Below are 20,195 nucleotides of genomic sequence, written 5' to 3'. Positions count from 1 at the left end.
TTTTTTTTTTTTTTTTTTGCCAGTTTTTGCTTTCAATGGTACTGAGTTTCTTCCAACAGATGGCATCATGTGGTCTAATTTCTTTTGCTTTGGTACTTGCAAACATGGAGTGGTGAGCCTACTGGAGGGACTGTCTGTGTCAGTTCTTTGGCAATTTGTAATAAAGTTGGAGCAAACTGTTTTTGGGGCAGCTAATAATCCTGTTACTTTTTATTGTGGGGTGGGGGGAATGGTAACTTATTCTGATCTGTCTTTTTATATTGTGGAGCTTCTCCATGGAGGGCACCGGGCAGAGCATGTTCATGTCTCTTTCTTTCTTGTACAGTGATCTCAATCATAGCACGCAATACGTACAGGGGCTAGCGCTTTGTACCCTTGGCTGCATGGGCTCCTCAGAGATGTGCAGAGATCTTGCAGGAGAGGTAGAGAAACTCCTGAAAACTTCCAACTCTTACTTAAGAAAAAAGGTAACTTTTAATGAAACCAAATGTGTGTTCAGATTGGGGAGAATTGATTAGGGAGAAATGAGAAGGCAAATTATTCATGTTTGAAGGCTCTAATGATAATAAAGTAAATTTTTCTTTGTGCAGTAAGTACATTTTAAGTGATTGTATGTTAATTGTTTATAAATTCAAATCTAATACTAATTTTGAAGGTTTTTTTTAATGTTAGTTAACTCTCCAATTGATAGTGCTGAACACATTAATTCATTTTCTGTGTTCAAAGAAATAAATGATTCATAACAAACAAATGTACTGGATATTCTAAATGACATATATTTCTTAAAATTACCTGATTTTAAATAGTATTAAGGCAGAGTGTAATTAACATGTCTTTAGGAATTTACTTTTGTCTTAATGACTAGTGCCCATATCTTTGTATCTCTAGAAGGGCAGTTCCATTGGGACTTAGGTAATTATTGGGGAATTATACAGAACATTTTGAAATCAGTATATCTAAATGTAATAATAGTGGAGAGTAGTGATCTTACTCTCTTATGCTTTATTTGTTATACGGACATGATATTATTTTCTTGTGTTTGAACCTTAATAAATCCTTTCTAAACAAGGAGTATAAAATTTAGATGTCTAAGAAATAAATGTATAACTGTCACCTGCGTGGCATTAACTTTGCTTCTCTGTGATGGTGTAAGACAGAGGTGTTGAAAGGGGCAAAGGTGTTTTACAGATTATATACTGTTAACGATGGCTGCAAAATAAAACCCAGTCTTTCTCTTAAAGAACATATGGGTTTCTTGATGAGAAGGAACATTATTTCATTAAATAAAGCATTCTTGCAGTTAGGACCCTTCCCCTCTTATCACCACATTAAAACACAAAAAGAAACACCATGTTAAATTCTGAAAATAGTAGAATATGATTATTTTTTGTTGAAGGGGATGGATTGGGTAAGTCAGAATCAGTCCTTGACATTTTTTTTTCCTTCAATGAATATGCTTAGACTGTCTTTTCTTTACTAAAGACTGGCTAAATATTATTTAGATGATTATTTCGCTTTATGTCAGTAGAGAATGAATTGGGGAAGGTATAGTTACTATTAAAAGTAGCAGATTTGAAACATCTTTAATATATAAATTTCAGCTGCATTCATGTTCTTACAAAACCATTTGATCCCATCTTATTCAGAGATGATTATCACAGAAATCTTTATTTTTAACTTAACCAAAACTGCACATAATGTGTTTAACTTGTTAGATAAATTCATTTTAGCTAAGGATAGTCAAGATTAAGTTTTTGTCTTCTTATTTAGCAATATATAAAAAAAGGAACTGGTGAACTAAAAGTTCTTATTAATGTAGTAGTATAAATTAGAAAAACCTAGCCAGCTAATAAATATTAAGTCTAATATTTAACTTTATCTTTATTTTTCTAATAGATGACTTAGTTGATAAGGTGTTTTGTTGTTTTTTTAATAAGGTGGGCTGCCCTGGCTTCCTTGAAATAAATCTTTTGTCCTTTATTTTTTTTATAGGCAGCACTATGTGCTGTTCATGTCATCAGGAAGGTTCCTGAACTTATGGAGATGTTTTTACCAGCAACAAAAAATTTATTGAATGAAAAGAACCATGGTAATGTGACTTGGATACACTTGTGAATTATTAAGGGAGAAGGGGAATGAGAACAGGCTTCCTGCCATGTTGACCTATAGCTCAGTGCAGTGAACTTACTGTTCTGTTGTGTTTAGACTCAGTTCTAGAAAGACCTGATCCATCTAATTGTTCTTCTCCTCTGATATACTATTTTTATAATTGGAGATTGATTCCTTTGTAGTAAATGTAGTTTTCATTGCCGGTCTGATATATTGAAAGTACCATCTTAAATTAATAATATTTAGTGTAAGTAAGCCTTGATTTTCATGAGCAAAACTTTCTGAGTTCCTGACTCTTTTATAGTAGAAGAAAAAGTTATTTCTCCATTGCCTTTGGTAGGTTTATATAAGATTCATGAAAAGCCTTTTAGGTTACTTATAATAGGAATTTATAGTGGATACTTAGATTTATTTATATAAAGTTGAGAAAAATTAAATGGATGGAATATCCTGTCCCCACATGTTTTATTTGAAGCCAGTGAAGTAAGTTCTGAGTGGGGAAAATTTTTGTGTCCTAAATATTAATAGAAAATATGGTGAGGTATACTTTTAATTTAATTAACTCAGTTTTGGTATCTAGAAGACCCAATATAGTTAAAAAATGTTTAAAATTTTTGCTTCTTTAACTATTGTTGAGAACTTAGCTACTAGCTCATTGATTAAGTGTAGAGCATGTGATACCTATCTTACATTGACTGTTTAGTATATCTTCATAGTGGTCTCAGTTGCAGAGACATGAATCAGTTGTCATGATTTAGCAATTATTTTGGTGACATAATTGGTTAGAATATTCTGATTTGAGTACTTGACCAGTATTAAATTTGTAGTCATCTATTAAATACCTCCTTTGTCTTCACCTTAGTGCTTAAATTCTTTGAGAGATTAAAGAGCAAAAGTAGCTACTATCCCTTTGGAATTGACCTTCAGAAATGAAACCTTGTTTTGTGAAGTTGAATAGTAAAGCCTCATTTTAAAATTTTACATGCTATTTTCTTTCAGGTGTCCTTCACACATCTGTAGTCCTCCTCACAGAAATGTGTGAGCGAAGCCCAGACATGCTTGCACATTTTAGAAAAGTAGGTATCATTCATTCTTGATGCCTGTGCTTTTTTTAATTGCTAAATTATTTTCCTGAACAGTATTTGATTTTCTCACTTAGGAATTTTCTTTTGAAAGGAAGCTACAGAGCTGAATAAAGGTGTTAACCAGCCCTGCTGTGTTATAGGGCTGGAATTCAGATGAATGCATATGAGAACTGGCCATAGTACAGTATCTCCCTTTCATAACAGAGGTCTCTCATTGCTGGCAGACACACCAATCTTTCATCTGCTTTATCTTCTGTTTTCACATTGAAGTCAGGAAATGTAACCTGAGGTCAAATCACAAACAAGAATTGTGTGTATGTGGGTTTTTTTTTTTTTCAGCAGGTAATTTTCTTTTTTGGTAAGGTATGAACTGCAAACTGAAATTTTTCCCTGTCACAGGATCACTTACTGTTGACTCAGTTGACATCTATGATGGGAAATCTCTAGCTTGTTTTAAGAACCACCACTCTCCTCCCATCCTTTTTTTTTTTTGTATTAAAACGTGGACATTTTTGTTTCCTCAACTTATTTTTAGAAGACAATAGTAGGGAGGACTCAGAGGATGGTTTTTTTTGGGTAGTTATATTATTTAATTCCTTTAATAAGATACTGATCACTCCATAAATGGGGCTGACTTTGTACCTTTGATATAATGAGACTCTAAAAACAGCTCATTTTGGCTTTTTTCCCTCTTAGATGTTCATGTCTTGATTAAATTAATGTAAAATAGTATGACACCCGTATCTGTCCCTAATGCTTGCTTTGTATGTTTTGTTCCTGTTGTCTGTTTGGAATCCTGCTGTATGTTAGAATGAAAAGGTAAGCGTTAACCCTATTTTAGATGGTGCATGCTGGCATTAGGTCCTTAGTAACTTTTGTGTATCCACCCACAATTGTGGCTTTAAAAAATATACCTATGCTACAGCTGCGCTTAATATTTTGAGTTATTTGTTCTAGCATTTTTGGCTAACTCCCTAATCCAGTTTTTGTTGTGTCACTTAAACTTCTGACTCCAAAGTCAGCCTTGGATTTCAGTTGCAGCCTTTCCTGATTTGTAAATCTTTTTCTCTGCTTCCTTTTAACTGTGCTTAAACTTGAAGCAGTTTCCCAGTGGCTTTGGTGATGACAATTTCAGATAGTTTGGAACCTTGATGCAAAACACTTCATTTTTTTGAAGTAGAAATTTCAGAGCCATTTTTGGGTGCCCTCACACTGTAAAAAGCTGTATACGTACTTCTGAGCTTACAGTTCAATTTTAGAACTTTTGTTTCCCCCTTAACAGCAGTTAATCTTGCCTAGAGTTTTAGGATATTAAAAAGATTTTGAGCTAGAGTGGGTAGGCATCAACTGATCTTCATGGCTGCAGCCTTTCCCTTTGTCACTTGATTTGTTTGTCTTGTCATCAGTTCTAGTAACTTGCATTTTTGTCTGAAAAGTGAAGCTTGAAATACAAGAATTTGTATGCTGAACACTTAGACATGTGCTTTTGTCCCAGGGGGTTTTATGTGATGGGCCAATCTTTTGGTGGTGAATAAAAACAGTTTGGGACTTTAGTAATCTAAGGCAGAAGGACTTCTATAAGAAACAAACCAGATTACAAAAAGTAATGAGGTATGATATGTGGACTATGAGGCAGTAGGCCACTGGAAAGTATACAAGGCGAGCTGCTTTTTGTGCAGAGCTTGGTAGCTAGATGAACCTGGTTTTATTACAGTATTTTAAAACAGCTTATTAAATTATTGTATTGCTCCCTTTAATAGAAATTTACACACAGTTGACAGATGTCATGATGATTCTGTTTAGAATTTACAGTTTTTCATGGCTTGGATTCTTTTTTAAACCTTGGGGAGCCATGTGAATTTGATTTTTATTTAGGTGACTTAATGAATTACTTCGTTATGAAGTGTTATAGCCAAACGTAGTTAAATTCACACAGATTACACTTTCTTGTATTTAGAAGTGATCTTAATGTTATGAGTATTTTGAGGGCATTGTCTGGTTATAGCTTGACATTTGTTTTAACCTTGGTTCCCTTTTAAAAGTATTGGGGAATAGGGAGGGACAGAGTCCAGCAGTGAGAAAAAAAATAATTAAGCAACAGCAGAGTTGGGGCTGTTAAGATTGCTTCCAAAAGAGAAGCAGTTGAGTTCATTTTGGGTGTTGCTTAACTTTAGCTGATTAGGGTTGTTTATGTAGATAAACTGAGTTTCAACTGGAGACTGGAAAAGTTCTTGTGGGAAACATGTTAGAGTAGGATTGTATCATTAACCCATTGACCAACAGAATGAAGTGAATAATATTTAAAGCACCTTTAAGGTCAGATTGGCAGTAAAATTGTCTTTTCTGTGTGTTCTGACTAATGGACAAAATTAAGTAGGAAACTCCAGACCATAAGTAATAAATAGTTTCATCAGAGAGGTGAAACAGGACAACAGACAGAAAATCAGTTTATATAATTAAACACTGAAATTAAATTTTACCAAAAGTTATATCATATTGAGTTCAGAATAAGGAAAGAAAATGTTCATGGCCTTTGTACATTCTTAAGGAAAAAGGTTTTTTCATGTCTTTTCCACTTGGTCAGTGTTGCAGACTTTCATTTTCTTAGTTGTCAGAAAGGACATAGTAGCTCTTTTGTAAGAGGAAAAGATTTCCCTCCCTTATTGAGGTAGTGCAGTTGTTTTTTTTTTAAAGATTTATTTATTTATGCATACAGAACTGGGGTATGGGCCAGAGGTGCAGGGGCAATAAGAGCATTCACCAGAGACAGAGTGGGGAGCAGGATAGGCAGATGGATGAAGTACACTGCTGAGGGGAGCAGTGGGTGGGACAGGAGAGGTTTACTGCGCCATGTGGGCCACTTCCAGGGTTGGGGATCAAACTCACACTGAAGCAGCTGTGGTTAACTTGCAGTGCTGCGCCCCAATCCACTGCCCCAACATGGAGGGCCCTGTTTTTTTTTTTTTTTTTTTTTTTTTTTATTTTTTTTTTTAATTAAAAAGTTTATTTTTACATCATTTTTCACATTTTTTTTCATCTCAATTGTAATCCCCACGGGTTTCCCATCACCAAATCACCCCTGTGCCACCACCATAGTCCCGTGCATTTCCCTCCTTTCCCCCCCCGTCCCCCCCCCCGTCTGTTTGTTTTTTTTAAAGATTTTCTTTATTTATACATCCAAGAGCTGGCACGTAGGCCAGAGGTGTGGGATGGGGGAAATGAGAGGATTCACCAGAGACAGAGTGAGGAGCAGAACAGGCAGACTGACTGAAATACACCACTGAGGCGAGCATGGGTGAGAAGGGAGAGGTCTGCTGTGCCATGTGGGTCAGCTCCCTGGCCAGCTAGGGATTGAACTGGTGCTCTGGTGGCTGCAGATAGCTTGATAATGATGAGACTTCACCCCTTGTGCCACCACAGCGGCCCTGCGATAGTATAGTATATTAAAATTTTAAGCAAATTTTAATGATATTCTCAGTAGTATTTTAGATGTAATAAAATTTTATATTCACATGTTTGCTTGGATAAAAATTGAACATGTCCTTGCCATCTAGTTATGTCAAGCTTTGTAAAAGTAGAAAAGCACTTCTCTCCATGGCCATCTCTTTTCTGTGGTTCTGGGCTTTGTGCTCTGCTTTTATTTGTGATATCTTTGCAGACATTGGTGGAGTAAAAATATCTAATTTGTTTTATTCAGCTCAAACACATACTCCTTGAGTTTTTGGCCTAAGTAATCATAAGGTACACTAATTAAGCATCAGTACACTAGTATGTGGTATCAGTAGAATTTGCTTGGATTTACACCTTCCCCCACATTAAGCAGTCAAATCGCCTGCTTACATATGATAAATTCTTTGATGTTCACTGTTTTTTAATGCCCTTTCTTTCCTGCAGCTTGTTCCCCAATTAGTTCGTATTCTAAAGAACCTCATCATGTCCGGATATTCACCAGAACATGATGTTTCTGGTATCAGTGATCCCTTTTTGCAGGTGAGGTTGAAAGAAACAAAATTTTGTTTAAATGTTTGAAATAGATAATTTCCTTCCTCCTAAGTTTGTGTTTTGCAGAAAATTGGTAGTTAATTGGTTAAAATAATATTAATATGTGCATCATGACCCAACTGTGTATTTTATTAGATTAATAGATGAATTATATGTGTAGTGGTCAAAATTATGTGCATTACATAAAAACTTCACTTACTAGTAAATTTGATAATTCTGCAGGTGATAGTATCCTTTAGTTATAAATTGGTAAATGGTAGGTTGTCTAATTATTTCATCAAGATACAAAAAAGATAATACTCAACATTCTTCTGTTAGATTTTTGAACATGATTAATATGATATAAGAATTCATTTTAACTGTTTGAATTTCATGAAATGATGTTTCTTTTGTACCAGACATAATTTATTGACACTTATCACACATTAGGTACGAATTTTGCGGTTATTAAGAATTTTAGGACGAAATGATGATGACTCAAGTGAAGCTATGAATGATATATTAGCACAGGTAAGCAGACCAAGGCTGCATTATATTAAATATTTATTTTTAGTATAGCAAGGAATACACTGATAGTGATTATATGAAATAATTTTGTTTCCTTGATGGTAGTTGTAATGAATTACGAAATATCTCTTGTTACTCCTGGATGTTTTCTGTGTCTTTGCAGGTTGCCACTAATACAGAGACTAGTAAAAATGTAGGAAATGCTATTCTTTATGAAACGGTTTTGACTATTATGGACATTAAGTCAGAGAGTGGACTGCGAGTAAGTCTTTCTAAATCTTTTCTTTTCCCTAATATTTCATTTAGAATTACTGGCTTGGAATTCAGTACCTCGGAAAGAATTCCTTTTGGGAATGACTTTAGGAAACAATGATGCAGAATGTATAATGCTGTGTTCTTGACATCTGAAATACCATTCCTTCCTATTGAAGGCTTCATATTCATTATAATAAAATTTAGGAAGAACTTAGTTATAATTAACTATACAGATATTGTTGAGAGAAGGAAGTTTCAGAATAAGCCTTGAATGGAGTCACAATTTTAAGTTGTACTCATTTTAAATAAGAGAAAATAGATTTGAGTTAATTTGTTTTTCTTGAGTATTTTTATTTAAGAAATATATATGAAATAATAAACTCAAACAGCATAAAAGGACAGCAGGTAAGAAAATACCTGCCTTCTTTTACATGTGGACTCAATTCTAAACAGGAAATGCTGTTATATTATTATGTATTCTTTAAATAAGAAATTTATATATATATATATAAATGCATCTGTAGCTGTGTATTATTTTCTTTTCCCTTCTTAAAACTTTTCTTTGAAACAATTTTAGACTTATCAAAAAGTTGCTAAAATAGTTAAAGTGGTAACATGTCATGTGTATTGTTCTGCACCTTACTTTATTCACCTAACCTTATTTTGATACTAGTTCCATATTCATGTGTGGAGACCATTCCCATTTCTTGAAAAGTTGAGGTAGAATGTAACCATAACTAAAATCATTTTAATCATCTTTTAATATGTAATTCAGTGACAGTGACTTCATTTACATTGTAGTACAACCAGTGCCACCACTGATCTTTAGAACATTTTTGTCTTTTCAAATTAAAACCTGTACCCATGAAACTGTTACTCCATTATGTCCTACTTCCAACCCCTGGTAAACACCGTTTTACTTTCTGTCTCAATGAATTTGACTACTTGGGTACCATGTAAGTGGAATCGTTTAGCATGTATCTAGTTGTGTTTAGCTGATGACACTTCACATAATGTTTTCATGTTTCATCTAGTCTATAGCCTGTGTCAGAATTAATTCTTTTTTATGACTGCGATATTCCATTAGTGGATGTGTCATAGTTTATTTAGTACATTTGCTCTTAATGGACATTTAGAATATTTCCTATCATTTATAATTATAGATACTGATGCAGAAGATTTTTGTGCATATGTACAAATATGTACATAGTATTATCAGATAAATTTCTAGAAGTGAAATTGTTGAAAGGGTGTATTTTTTTTTAAATATTTATGTATTTATGCATACAGTCCTGGGGTACAAGCCATAGGTGCAGGGGCATTGAGAGGATTCACCAGAGACAGAGTGGGGAGCAGAACAGGCAAGATCGTCGAAGTACACTGCTGAGGGGAGCAGCGGGCGGGTCAGCTCAGGAGAGGTCTGCCATGTCATGTGGACCTCCGGGGCCAGGGATCAAACTTGCACTGAAACAGCTGTGGCTAGCTTGTAGTGCTGTGTACTAACCTGTTGTGCTACCAAGGAGGGCCAAGGGTGTATTACTATTATAAATATTTATAGTTATTTCCAGATTTCTCTTCAGAAGAATATGTGCCAATATTCTTTCACTGACAACATAAAAACTTTTACAACAAATTCTTCCAGCATTTACTACCAGAGGCATGTGTGATTTTATGAGTTTGTCCTTTGAGCAGTATGTAAAGTACCAGCTATCAACATTAATTTATTTGCACCCATCAAAAGCTAGGAAGTGATTTTTAATATAAATATTTTAAATTTGCTAAATTTTTAACTTACGGTTTTTTTTTTAAGGTCCTGGCCATAAACATCTTGGGTCGCTTCCTTCTTAACAATGACAAGAATATTAGGTATGTTAACTGAAAAACTGTCTTGTATTTTGATATTAATAAGCTCATTTTTGCAAAAATGACTTTGCTGAAGATTACCTGTGTACTGAGAAATATATATGTATTTAGTGACTGAGTTTCTATTTTTAGTCAGGTCATAACGTTACCTTTTTATAAAGGATTTTAAAAAATTCCCATGTGGCTTCAATTTTTTATTTTTTTATTTTTTTTTAAAGATTTATTTATTTGTGTATACAGAACTGGGGTACAGGCCAGAGGCTCAGGGGCGGTGAGAGGCTTCACCAGAGACAGAGTGGGGAGCAGAACAGGCAGATCAATGAAGTACACTGCTGAGGGGAGCAGCGGGCGGGTCAGGAGAGGTCTGGCTCGCCATGTGGTCTCCTCCGGGGCAGGCGGCAGGCGGGAATCGAACTCGTGCGGAAGTGGCTTCAGATTCTCAGTGCTGTGCTTTAACCCGCTGCGCCACCAGGGAGGGCCGTGGCTTCAATTTTATACTCACACTGTAAACCAGAAACCAACTAACATTTTCTGTGAAGGACCACCTGGTGATTATTTTAGGCTGAATGGGCTTCTTGGCATAAATGTCAAAACTATGCAAATGACGAATAGGATTTTTTTTTTTAAGATTTATTTATTTGTGCATACAGAACTGGGGTACAGGCCAGAGACGCGGAGGGTGAGAGGCTTCACCAGAGACAGAGTAGGGAGCAGAACAGGCAGATCGACGAAGTACACTGCTGAGGGGAGCAGCGGGTGGGTCAGGAGAGGTCTGCCGCGCCATGCCGCCCCTCCAGGGACAGGCGGGAATTGAACTCCTGCGGAAGTGGTTTCGCTTCTTAGTGCTGTGCTTTAACCCGCTGCGCCACCAGGGAGGGCTATGATTTTGTCTGTTGAAAACTGAGTCACAAAACTAGATGGCAGTAGCCCGAACTTTTGTAGGTAGGTTGTAGACCCCTGTCTAAATGATTAAGAAAAACACAACATTAAAAAATAGTATACTACGGCCCTCCCTGGTGGCGCAGCGGGTTAAAGCACAGCACTGAGAATCTAAAGCCGCTTCCGCATGAGTTCAATTCCCGCCTGCCCCGTAGGAGACCGCATGGCGTGGCAGACCTCTCCTGACCCGCCCGCTGCTCCCCTCAGCAGTGTACTTTGTCGATCTGCCTGTTCTGTCCCTCACTCTGTCTCTGGTGAGGCCTCTCACCGCCCCTGAGCCTCTGGCCTGTACCCCATTTCTGTATGCATAAATAAATAAATCTTAAAAAAAAAAATAGTATACTATTTCAGTTTGCAAATTTGCAATGTCTTTGTAAATTCCAGTTAGTAGAATTAAAAATTGATGAGCTAATATTGTTTGTTATCTTTTATTTTATTATTTTGTATATGGTGGTATACCCTGCATGTCTTTGTTTCTCTTTTAATCAGAGAAAGTTTTCTTTACCCTAATTTATTTTTTTCTTTCAAAAGAATTTTTAAATACCCGAGTGAGTCTTAAATTCATATTTACATAGAGACCATCTTAGGATCAGTATGAATTAGCATGAACTATATCAGTATGAGCAGAAAGAGTAAAACTGGCAAAATTGAAATCATTTCCTTTAGCATATTGGGATAAAGGCCTGACAAGGCATACTATGTGCTTATTTTGTTGTACCATTTGGAAGAATTTGAGAGCTTTTAGAAGTTTAAATGAACTTTGCTCTGAATGTCAATATGAGTCCAAAGCTTCTCCTGATTGCTCTACTTTAGGTAATAGTGTCTCTTTTACCTTTAAAATATTACCATTATGTGCATATCTGTCTTTGAATTTAAATTTCTTTGAAATATTTAAAAATATATGCTTTCCCTTTGTCCTTAGATATTATTTGTCATTATTTAAGCAGAGAGAGAACCACCCTGAATTTTACATTTTAATTCTCTTCTTTGTGGAATTTTGTTCTTCTAGATACGTAGCTCTGACATCTTTGTTGAAGACGGTGCAGACAGATCATAACGCAGTGCAGAGGCACAGAAGCACAATTGTGGACTGTCTGAAAGATTTGGATGTCTCAATAAAACGGTAACAGATTATTGATTTCTCTCACTCCTCCCTTCCCCCACCCACCCAATAATGTTGTAAATAGCTTTGAGAATGAGAATACTCACATTTATACATTCAGTTACTGTTTTTACAGATGAACTCTGTAGAGTATGTCCTTTTTTGGGAAAGAATTGGCAGAAGTTGAGGTCAGTTAAGAGGACAAGAAATACTTAAGTGCACATTGAAGTTGTCTTTGGTTCTTTGACAACTAAATGAGATACAGATAACTGGGAAAAAGTTTACTTGTCAGAGGTACTGTGTTTTGTGTGCTGGAGGATGAAAATAAGGAGTGATCCATCGGCTGAGTGTGTCATCACAATGCTGAAACTCAAATTGCTGACAGCACACATTTTTTCACAGTACTTATGCCCCATGGTAGTAGAAGTAGCTGTGTTTTTAGAACAATGCATCAGGGATGCCTGGTAGGCAGCAGATATCACTTTCAGAAGACATGTGCTTTTTAACTATATGGAGTAAGGGTACCAGTTCTCCTCTTAGAAAAACCTTAGATGATTATAAAAATCTTAACTAGTTGGCCTCAGTGAAGTTTTGGTTGTATATTCAAATTCAGAATAAATTAGATTGCAAATGATCTCTGAAGTTCTTCTCTCTGTATTTTACACTGATTTGACTTTCCTACTTGTCTTACTGTTTGCTTTTGTGTATGTATGAGTCTCTGGAAAATAGTCTTCACTTAATAACTCCAAAAATAGCTGTTGCTTCTAGCACTAGTGTAGCTGCTCAATTATTGAGAAACAAATTTGAAGTTTATTTAATAAAAGTTGATATTTTTTTTAGTCAAGAATATAAGCTCTGATACCTATTTCTGCTTTGCTTATCCATTGGCATAAGACTACATTTAAAAAAGTACCTTGTCCATAGAAGACCTGCACATTGTTTATAGCAGCTTTATTTTATAATTACCAAAACTTAGAAGTAGGTGAATGGATAAATAAACATTGGTATAGCCAGTGTTTGGAATTACAGAATAAATGAGCTGTCAAGCCATGAAGAGTCATGGGGGCAGTTTCTATGCAAATCACTAAGAGAGGCCAGTCCAAAAAGGCTACATTTTATATGATCCTAACTATGACATTCTGGAAAATAGAAAACTGTGAAAGTGGTTTTAGAAAAATGAGTTAAAAAGGAGGGCAGTATAGGCAGAACACAGAATTTTTAGGGCAGTGAAACTACTGTGTATAATATTGTTGAAGGTGGAGAGATGACATTATACATTTTTCCAAACTTAAATAATGTACACCAAGAGTGATCCAAATGCAGGCATGGATGTGAGGTAACAACGTGCCCATATAGGTTCTTCAGTATTTGTCATTATGGTGGAGGATGTTGATAGAAGGATGGGAGGATGACACTGTACTTTGTGGGGTTATAATTATATGGCAATCTCTTACTTTCTGCTCTAAAATTTTTTAAAGATTTATTTATTTATGCTCACAGAACTGGGGTACAAGCCAGAGGTGTGGTGGGTGAGAGGATTCACCAGAGACAGAGCGGGGAGCAGAACAGGCGGATTGACAAACTACACTGCTGAGGGGAGTAGCAGGCGGATCAGGAGAGGTCTGTCATGCCATGTGGATCAGCTCCCTGGCCGGGGGTGGAACTTGTGCTGCAGTGGCTTCGGAGAGCTTCATAATATGGTGCTTTACCCTGTTGTGCCACCAGGGAGAGCCCGCTGCTCAATTTTGCTGTGAAAAATGAAATTTTTCTAAAAATCTAAAGTGTTAAAAAATGAAAAAAAGAAAAAAGGCCTGAAACCATTCACTTAATAAGCGTTTATTGGTATTGGTTGCTTTTATTTGCAGAGAACAGGCACTGAATGCTGGGGCACTCTTAAGCATAAGACCTCAGTACCATTTATGCAGAGGTTGGCAAAGGATCTATAAGGAACCAACCCTCTAAGTTGGTTTTTAAAGCAAGCCAGTGAGAGAGGCTACGCAATAATATCCATCCCCAGTGAACACTTAATTTAAATAATTAAAATAAAATCCCAAAGGAATCAAATGACTTGCTCTAAATCTTACTTCTTGTACTGGATATATCTAGAAATAGAAATCAGGCCTTTTCACTTTTTTTAAGTCCCACTCTTAATAGGATTTAACATTTCAAAGTAAAACCTGTTTCTCTTTGACTGTCTGTATAACAAACAGTAAGAGCTCAAATTCTGGAGCCAGCCTACCACATTTCTAATCCTGGTTTTGTTATTAATAGATTTGATCTAGTTATTTAGCTTTTCACTGCCTAAGTTATCCCAGGTAAAATAGATGAGGGGCCTCCCTGGTGGCACAAGGGATTAAGTCTCAATACTGTAAAGCTGTTGGCAGCCACTGTGGCATGAGTTCTATCCCAGGCCAGGGAAGAGACCCAGGCAGCAGCTCCTGTCTGACTCGCATCTCCCCTCAGCAGTGTATTTCAGTAAATCTGCCTGTTCTGCTCCCTACTCTCGCCTACTCTTGTATGTATAAATAAATCTTGGGGGAAGAAAATACAAATTAGCCCCCATCTCATAGGGTTATGCAAGGTTAATCATATTAAGTAAAGAGCTATATAGTATTTAGCTATTATTGTATTTCTACGAGGATCAAATTTTTCTTGCTTATATACTACCTAAGATAAAAGGCATTTCATACTTATTAAATTGGCATTTTGAAAGTCAGCTTATAGACCACATTTGAAATTATTGACCAAATATGAAAAGAGACATAGTAATCTTACAACTTTTATACATTCCTATTTTTTGCCTGGTTTGCCAGCTTGATAGCCAGTTATGGACACTTGCCCTCATAACACATCCCCCTTTTCCCTTTTCCCTTTTCATACACCTCATTTTCCTTTCAGTGTTTTTTCTCCAGTTCTATTAAGTAGGAATATAGTACTCGATGCATTGATTCGATAATTACATATTGTAAAGTGGTTTTCAGTGTAGCGTCAGTTAGCAGCTGCATTATTAGTATTTCTTTTTTGTGGTAAAGACATTTGAAATCTATTTTCTTAACAACTTTCAAGTATGTGGCACAGTATTGCTTATTGTAATCACCATACTGTACATTAGACCTAGAATTCATTCATCTTCTGTTTGGAAATTTAAATGCTTTGACCAACATCTTCGCTTTTTCTCCCAGGCCCTGCTAACTACCACTCTTGTCTGTTTCTTTGCATTCGGCTTTTTTAGATTCCATACTTAAGTGATACCATATAGTATTTGTGTTTCTCTGTCTGATTTACTTCACTTAGCATAATTCCCTCAAGGTTTGTTTTATTCTAATTGCTATATACTCTTTGATGTAAACTATGTTATTTTATCTTTGGCAGAGTGGATATAATCAAAGGAGAGTATGGTAACTTACCTATTTAAAGACTAAAGCAGAGAGATATTAATCATGGGTAATAATTTTATTGCCTTTTTCTTTTGAGTCTTTCCAGTCTTCTCTATTTAAACTTCATAGTATAGAGTATTAAACCCAGGCTACATATTTGGTCATTAGTAGTATGTTTCCTAGGAACTTTTGAAGATAATTTTTGAATGAAGATTCCGAATATTAAAACTTACTTTGATATCTTTGTTTATCTCACATGAAGGGTTGGAATCACATGAATGTGTGTGAACAGTAACACATGTGCCAGTGTTGGTGTTCAGAGAAAACACACCTGGGTCACTGTTTCATAACTTGTCTTTTTTATTCCCCTCTGCAAGGCGTGCAATGGAATTGAGTTTTGCCCTAGTAAATGGGAATAACATCCGAGGCATGATGAAAGAATTACTTTATTTTCTGGATTCATGTGAGCCAGAATTTAAAGCAGACTGTGCATCTGGAATCTTTCTTGCTGCAGAAAAGTAAGATCTGATTTTTACTGTTGTTGATAAAAGAAGTTTGAAACTTTGGGAAGCATCTTTAGAACATGGAGAAATGTTATAAACATGCTTAGAACATATATCACATATATTGCAAGCCCCTGACTAGAAATTAATTTTGAGGCTATTCTAGCCAGCATTTAATTAAGCTAAGACCCCCCTACCCCAACAAAAACAAATTCCCACTTTTATAAAATCTCTTTTTATATCTATTTTTAACCTCTCATTTATGATGCTCTTTAGATCAAGAGAATAGGGAATTTATAAAATCTAATTGTGATTTTATATATAAACTTTCAGGATTAAGTATCTCAAAATGTGGTGGTGGTGTTATTGCCCCCTTTTCTACTGTGAACCATTTTATCATCCTTTGAGATGGGGATCTTTATTATTAGATTTGAAGATGTAATGTACTCAAATATAATTACTTAGGTTGTGAAGCTAACATGACTATGTAGGAATTTTGAATGTCAAAGAGCACAGTCTAGTTTATAGGTTCCAGTTTTTTACTTGGTTCCATTTTTTTCTCAGGTATGCACCCTCCAAACGGTGGCATATAGACACAATTATGCGTGTTCTGACAACGGTAAGTAGCTTTTTTGGGTCAACATAGACAAGGACTGGACATGCTGATTAATAGGCAAAGAACTTATTACCATGAGGCTTATGTTCTGGTGGGGAGAGAGGAAATTCACAGGGGATATGTGCTATACTTCAGGCAAGGGAAAATGGCATGAAGTACTATACTGATGACAGGAGAGGAAGGGATATGGGCCTGTGGGCCGAGTGTTTTGGATAGAGTAGTCTGGGCCTATTGGTCAGCGGAGGTGACAGTTGAATGAGGAACCTTATAAAGTTTTGGGGACTGAATAAACTAATCAGAGGGAAAGTTCTTTGTTAACAACAAGTTTGTCCTCTGTGGAGACAAGAATGAAGTGGGAAAATGACGGAAAATGGTAGGATTGATGCAGGGTCTAGGTTTTTGTGGTTGGATTTTATTTTGAGTGTTTTAAATATGATAGGAAGCCTTTGGAGAATTTTGAATGACTAAATATATTCTGGATTTAAAATCATAGTTTTATAAGGTATTCTTATACTCTTTTTCCAGAATTTGGGCACGTCTCTGTTTATCATTTAGTTAAAGGCCAGGGATTAGAGATTTTAGAGTAAAAATGAAAGTGTGGTGACATATAAAGAAGTCTTAACTATGTCTGATTTTGTGACCATAAATAAATGCCAAAAAAGAAAGCATTTAGAAATTTGACCACATTAAATAATTGAACATTTGCGCAGCAAAAAGAAGAAATTCTACAGTTAAAAGATAGCTGGGGTAAAACATTGTAACATGTGCCAGGGTAAAATGTTTTAAATCTATAAATAACTTACAGTTAATAGGAAAAATTAAGTACTCTAATGGAAATAATTGACAATAGAACAACTCATTCCCCAGAGAAGAGAGAAATGACCAGTTAATGTTGAAAATTACCTTTACTAGTAAAGTAAAGTTCAGTAAAATAAAAGTGAAGTATCATTTTTTTTTTTTTTTAAGATTTATTTATTTGTACATACAGAACTGGGGTACAGGCCAGAGGCTCAGGGGCGGTGAGAGGCTTCACCAGAGACAGAGTGGGGAGCAGAACAGGCAGATCGACGAAGTACACTGCTGAGGGGAGCAGCGGGCGGGTCAGGAGAGGTCTGCCACGCCATGTGGTCACCTCCGGGACAGGCGGGAATCGAACTCATGTGGAAGCGGCTTTAGATTCTCAGTGCTGTGCTTTAACCCGCTGCGCCACCAGGGAGGGCCGAAGTATCATTTTTTACTTATATTTTTTAATTTAATTCCTAGTGTCAGTTAAAAAACAGAGAAACAGGGCCTCCCTAGTGGCACAGGTGTTTTAAATCTCAGTGCTGTGAAGCTATCAGCAACCACAGTAGCATGAATTTGGTCCTTGGCCACAGAGCTGACACACATGGCACATCAGACCTCTCTTGTAATGCCTGCTGCTCCTCTCAGCAGTATTTCAGTAGATCCACCTGTTCTGCTTCCCACTATGTCTCTGGTGAATCCGCTCACCCCACCCCCAGTTCTTATATGCATAAGTAAATAATCTTAAATAAAATAGAGAAACAGGTAGCATTCCTCACTTAATATGAATATGAAATAGTGCCGTCTTCCAGAGTACAGTATGTTGCAAAAGACTTTGAGTTCATCAATTCAAGTTTTAGAACTTTTTCTTAGAAAAAGTAAAAGAACAAGTGTACAAAAATGTATATATGGATAGGCCCTCCAAGGTGGTGCAGTAGGTTAAAGCACATTACTAAGGAGCTATCGCAGCCACTGCAGCACGAGTTCGATTCCTGGCCAGGGAGGTCACCCACATGGCGTGGCAGAACTCTTCTGACCTACCCACTACTACCCTTAGCAGTGTATTTCAGTCAGTCTGCCTATTGTGTTCCCCACTCTGTCTCTGGTGAATTCTCTCACCCCCACACCTTTGGCCTATACTCCAGTTCTTGTATGTACAAGTAAATAAATCTTTAAAAAAATAAAAGTTATGTATACAAAATATCTTGATATTGATAGGGGAAAGCAGAAAACAACTAGAAGTTTCCAAATGAGCATGGGTTAAGTGAATTATGAAATTATAGGAGGGAATGATGCCATTAAAACGTTTTATATTGCTTGTTGTTAGGGAATTCTGTTTGTGATATACTTTTCTAGTGTATGTAGAATTAATTTTGTAAAAGGTTTAAAGTTAATACATCTTTAATAATGTGGGGAATTTTATTCCAACAGAAGATATGAATAAAAACACATTTTCTAAGATTTAAACGAAGGGCAGAATAGAACTCCCAAAGCACAGTGTTTATCAGAATTTACAGTCAGTTTTCAAAATGCTCTTTTCATTTTTCCAACTCATGGTTTTTCTCATTATGATCATATGATTTTTTTCTCCCCAGCTTGCTAGATTATTTAATTGAGTTTTGAATGTTGAACCAACTTTCTCTACCTGGGATAAATCCCACATGATTGTGGTATAGAATTCATTTAATACACTGTTGTATTTGATTTGCTAATATTTTAAAAAGATTTTAGCATGTATGTTCATGAGTGATATTGTTTAGTTTTCCTGTAATAACTTTTTTTAACCCATTTATTATTTATGAGTGCTGTTTAATCACCAAAGATTTTGAGATTTCTCAGTTATCTTTGTACTTTGATCTCTAGTTTAATTCTGCATGACTTCTAGTCTTTTTTTTTTCCATTATGGTGGTCTGTCTAGGTGACTGCTACATGTGAACTTCAGAAAAATGTGAATACTGCTGTTTTTGGATGATTTAATCTATGTGTCAGTTATGTCATATCGATGTTTTCCTTTTGATACTTTCTCCTATTAGGGAAGAACGTAACACCACAAATTATCTATTTTTTTTGAGCTTCTCAGCTTACCTTTTTGAACAGACTTCTCCCTCTGTCTTTGTTTCTCAACAGGAGAGGTGTCCTAGTCACCTAGGATTTTTTTCTTTTTTCATTTTCCTTTCCATTTTATATAAATGGTTTAGGTCCTGTCTCAATTTTGTAAATCAAATCCACTCTGTCCAGTAATAGGAGATTGATCAGGTGGGCTGAGATTAGGCACAGATTCCATTCTTTTTATGGCTTATGCTGTCTGGTTATCATAACACTCTTACTAAGTTCAAGATTGAGTTTCCTGGGAGATTAAATAGCTTTTCTTTTGTTCTATAGTTGCAAATAGTACCTCAGATTCCACAAGTGAAGAGGACATTAAAGAACCAAGTTAAAAAAAGAAAGTGGATAATTAAGTACAAAATATTACCCATTACTGAGACTAATGATTAGTTTTATAATAGTTATAAACTCTGTTTTTTAAAAGACAGTATGATGTTTTAGACAAAACTCGGACTTTTAGGGCCCTCCCTGGTGGTACAGTGGGTTAAAACACAGAACTATGAGGCTGGCTACAGCCACTTCAACATAAGTTCGATCCCCATTCAGGCGGGTAACCCACATGGCACTGCAGACCTCTCCTGTCTTGCCTGCTGCTTCCGTCAGCAGTGTACTTTGTCCATCTGCCTCTTCTGCTCCCCACTCTGTCTCTCTGAATCTTCTCACTGCCCACCTGTGCCTCTGGCCTGTACTCCAGTTCTACATACATAAATAAAGAGTAAAAAAAATAAACTTAGATTTTTTAAAAAGTTATCATTTCTTATTAAAATGCCTTTTAAACTTGTAAAATACACTTACTCTTTTTTCTGTCCCTTGGAGAATGTTACTGCTTTAGGTAGCTGGTAGGATTTAAACACCGATATTTGTGGAATTGTGTGACAAGAGAGGCGTTTTTTTTTTTTTATTAAAAAGTTTATTTTTACATCATTTTTCGCATTTTTTTTTTTTCAT

The 20,195-nt window shown here is 35.9% G+C and overlaps 1 protein-coding gene across 4 annotated transcripts in view; it reads left to right on the top strand.

Moving 5' to 3' along the window:
- AP1G1 (adaptor-related protein complex 1, gamma 1 subunit) overlaps window positions 1-20,195 on the top strand; it is a 98,656-nt gene that overhangs the window by 64,428 nt on the left and 14,033 nt on the right. For 2 of the 4 annotated variants that reach the window (XM_004690405.2, XM_012730621.1), the window contains 11 exons: window positions 326-467; window positions 1,993-2,089; window positions 3,109-3,185; window positions 4,005-4,013; window positions 7,089-7,184; window positions 7,626-7,706; window positions 7,867-7,965; window positions 9,769-9,824; window positions 11,770-11,883; window positions 15,617-15,757; window positions 16,307-16,361. In XM_004690405.2, coding sequence (XP_004690462.1) covers window positions 326-467; window positions 1,993-2,089; window positions 3,109-3,185; window positions 4,005-4,013; window positions 7,089-7,184; window positions 7,626-7,706; window positions 7,867-7,965; window positions 9,769-9,824; window positions 11,770-11,883; window positions 15,617-15,757; window positions 16,307-16,361 — 967 coding nt within the window. The remainder of the gene's footprint in view (window positions 1-325; window positions 468-1,992; window positions 2,090-3,108; window positions 3,186-4,004; window positions 4,014-7,088; window positions 7,185-7,625; window positions 7,707-7,866; window positions 7,966-9,768; window positions 9,825-11,769; window positions 11,884-15,616; window positions 15,758-16,306; window positions 16,362-20,195) is intronic. The other 2 variants (XM_012730622.1, XM_004690406.2) reach the window with 1 other exon arrangement.

The sequence above is a fragment of the Condylura cristata genome, unplaced genomic scaffold (assembly GCF_000260355.1).
Source record: "Condylura cristata isolate star-nosed mole 26May11 unplaced genomic scaffold, ConCri1.0 scaffold00028, whole genome shotgun sequence".
NCBI lineage: Eukaryota > Metazoa > Chordata > Mammalia > Eulipotyphla > Talpidae > Condylura > Condylura cristata.
Note: the sequence above shows the minus strand (reverse complement) of the source record. Positions and strands in the feature narration are given on the sequence as shown.